Genomic DNA, 2,510 nt, shown 5'->3' on the forward strand with positions numbered 1-2,510 from the left:
GACGGGGCGGAGAGAAGGAGGGGGGAGGGAGGGAGGGGAGGAGAAGAAGAGGGCGAGCAAGCGAGGCGTGACCAAAACGGGATGCGCGCCAGTGTCAGACCGCGGCGCAGAGACGCCTGGATATCGTGCCGAATCACATCGCAGCCATGTGAGGCAGCACACTAACGGCTTTTGGCACCGTCCTCGCCCTCGCCCCGGATGTCTCACTCGGCGGCGGCGCACGCAACACAACAGCGGCCGCAGCGGCGACGACGGCGGCGGCAACGGCGGACTCGTCTCGCATCAATCTGCGCGTACACGACCACCCACAGCGCCCGCCTTCGATCACCTCCTCGGAGATTCTTCAAGTTCTGCATGAGCGCGCGGGCGGAGAGTGTCGTTGCCACTGGCCAGTGAATATTCTCCTCTGAGAGTCTGCTGTCCCCCGCGGGGCCGTCTGCTCACAACTCGCACTAGCTCTCGCCCTCGTTCTGCAGCCACGCACTGCGCACGATAAGTAAGTAGCCTCCCCCGTTCACCCGCCTCGCCGCGATTGGTGGCGGGACCCATCTGCTCTAGACCTGGGCGGGATCGGTATCTCTCCTCGCTTGCTCGCTCCAGCGCCTCCGAGTCCTTCCCGGCCCCTTGCACGGCTTGCACCCGGCCTCGCTCCCTCCAAACAGTGCGTCTGATGGACCACCACTCCCGGCCACATACCGCTCTGTCGGCCACCCCCTGCCCAAGCAGGGGGCCGCACTGCGCCTCGTCATCGCCGCCCTCGCCGGATCGCTGCATCGCCCGCGGTGCTTTGCCAGCACTCGCCCCGGATCTGCAGCTGCACCCCGTGTGACGGCGACGTCCATGCGACGGAGTCGCTGCAACGGACGCGGTACTTAAGACACACCGCTCCGAGAGAGGAGCGCGCTGGCGTATATCACATAACTAACCACCCCGTCGAGAGGTGTACTCAGGCTGCAGCCGCGGAACAGAGACTCGATGGTATTGTGCTCAACTTATTCAAATATATATTTAACGACGTCGTGAGCGATAACTCGCGTGCTAGGTTGCGGACGGCCTGTGAGTTTTAGCAGACGAGAGGAGACGGAAAGACCCCGTTCTACGACCGACGACGCCCCCCGCGGCTCCTTTATGTACCCAAGCGACGAATCCTTTTGCCTTCTATCGGATTCTATACTCCAACGTCCGATCACAAGCCCATTGAATATGAAGCTGAGGGAGCCACGTCATCGACACAGATGTCGCTGTAAATTCATCCGCGCACTTCCGGATCCGAGCAGTGGTCAACCGGTCAGGGTTGAGCTAACAGGTGACGTCGAGGATAGCATTCGTTGTAATTTTGCAACATGGAATAGCAGGCAAAAGCGAAACGAAAGAAGGGTCGAAAGCGTGCCACCTGCATTCGATGCATCCTGCGCCTATGGGCGACACTGCAGCCGCTGCCGTCAGTGTCTAGAGCAGCGTAGCGGGCTGCATCATGGGTGACAACCACGCCACGCACCGAGTTGAAGCTAGAAAGTCAGTTGTCCGCACAGGTGCCTTTTATCGCGCACACCTACCCTGGATGGAACAGCGATGCATGCACGGGCCATGGCAGCAGCACAAGGACGCGCCCCGCTATTCCATCCCCTATAACACCTAGCGGCAGAGACGCGCTCGGGCACTGCTGCAGGGGAGCCACGGACGCGTCCTCGCCCGTCGCAGAATAGTCATATTCAATGCCTGCTTGCCACTGCGCTCGTTCGGTGCCCAGCGGGCGCAGACCATGTCCTCGGGGATGCTTGAGTCAGTCTCCGACCTAGGAGCCAAACCACGGACGGGAGCTAGGACCAGCGCACCTCCGCAGCGGTCTTGTCGGCCACGGCCAGCACAAAAAATAATTAAAACAGAGCAGCACGCTGCGCAGCGGGCGCCCACGCAGACCAGGCCCGAGGGCGTGCGGTGCGTCGGGAGAGATGCACCCGCGGTGTCGTCGTCGTGACGGGCTCGCGTCCACAGGGAGCGGCAGGGCCAGGATGCCCCGTGGACGCTGGGCTGCAGTGCGCGGATGCATTGTGCCATACGAGGTAGAGTTACGGCACGGCGACCGCCGGAATTGACAGAGTGTACAGACGGGCGCGCGATGGTCGGGAGAGGCCAGCCGATGCTCGTGGTGTTCGGGAACAGGGGGCGGCGACGTCGGAAACATATGCGCGATGGGCATCGGTGGCGTTGTGCGTCTGGCGGCCGTGCAGCTGAAGGCGGGCGCAATGCATGCGGAGACACAGACGTCACTGTCCCGACACGCGCGCATGCCTGTGGCCAATGTCGCCGAGGATGCAGGGGCGCGAGCCGCATAGTACCGTAGTACGCAAAGTCGTCCAAGCAGACTGGGGGCATGCCAGCCCGCCACATAAAAATAGCAGCGCCCAGACAGGCGAGCCTGGCACGAGCACTCACCGTCGTTTCTACACCAAGTCACAGCCGGACTTCCTAGCGGGCACGCCATTGTGGAGATCTGATGGGGGGGGGGG

The 2,510-nt window shown here is 62.5% G+C and overlaps 1 protein-coding gene across 1 annotated transcript; it reads left to right on the forward strand.

Moving 5' to 3' along the window:
- Window positions 1-2,012: 2,012 nt before the first annotated feature.
- FIBRA_07551 (uncharacterized protein) lies at window positions 2,013-2,336 on the forward strand (the record flags this gene model as incomplete). Its single annotated transcript, XM_012329230.1, has 2 exons — window positions 2,013-2,063; window positions 2,109-2,336. The coding sequence occupies 2 exons, from the start codon at window positions 2,013-2,015 to the stop codon at window positions 2,334-2,336; spliced, it is 279 nt and encodes a 92-aa protein (XP_012184620.1).
- Window positions 2,337-2,510: the final 174 nt, after the last annotated feature.

Source organism: Fibroporia radiculosa (assembly GCF_000313525.1).
Source record: "Fibroporia radiculosa TFFH 294 genomic supercontigs, scaffold13670, whole genome shotgun sequence".
Classification (NCBI taxonomy): Eukaryota; Fungi; Basidiomycota; class Agaricomycetes; order Polyporales; family Fibroporiaceae; genus Fibroporia; species Fibroporia radiculosa.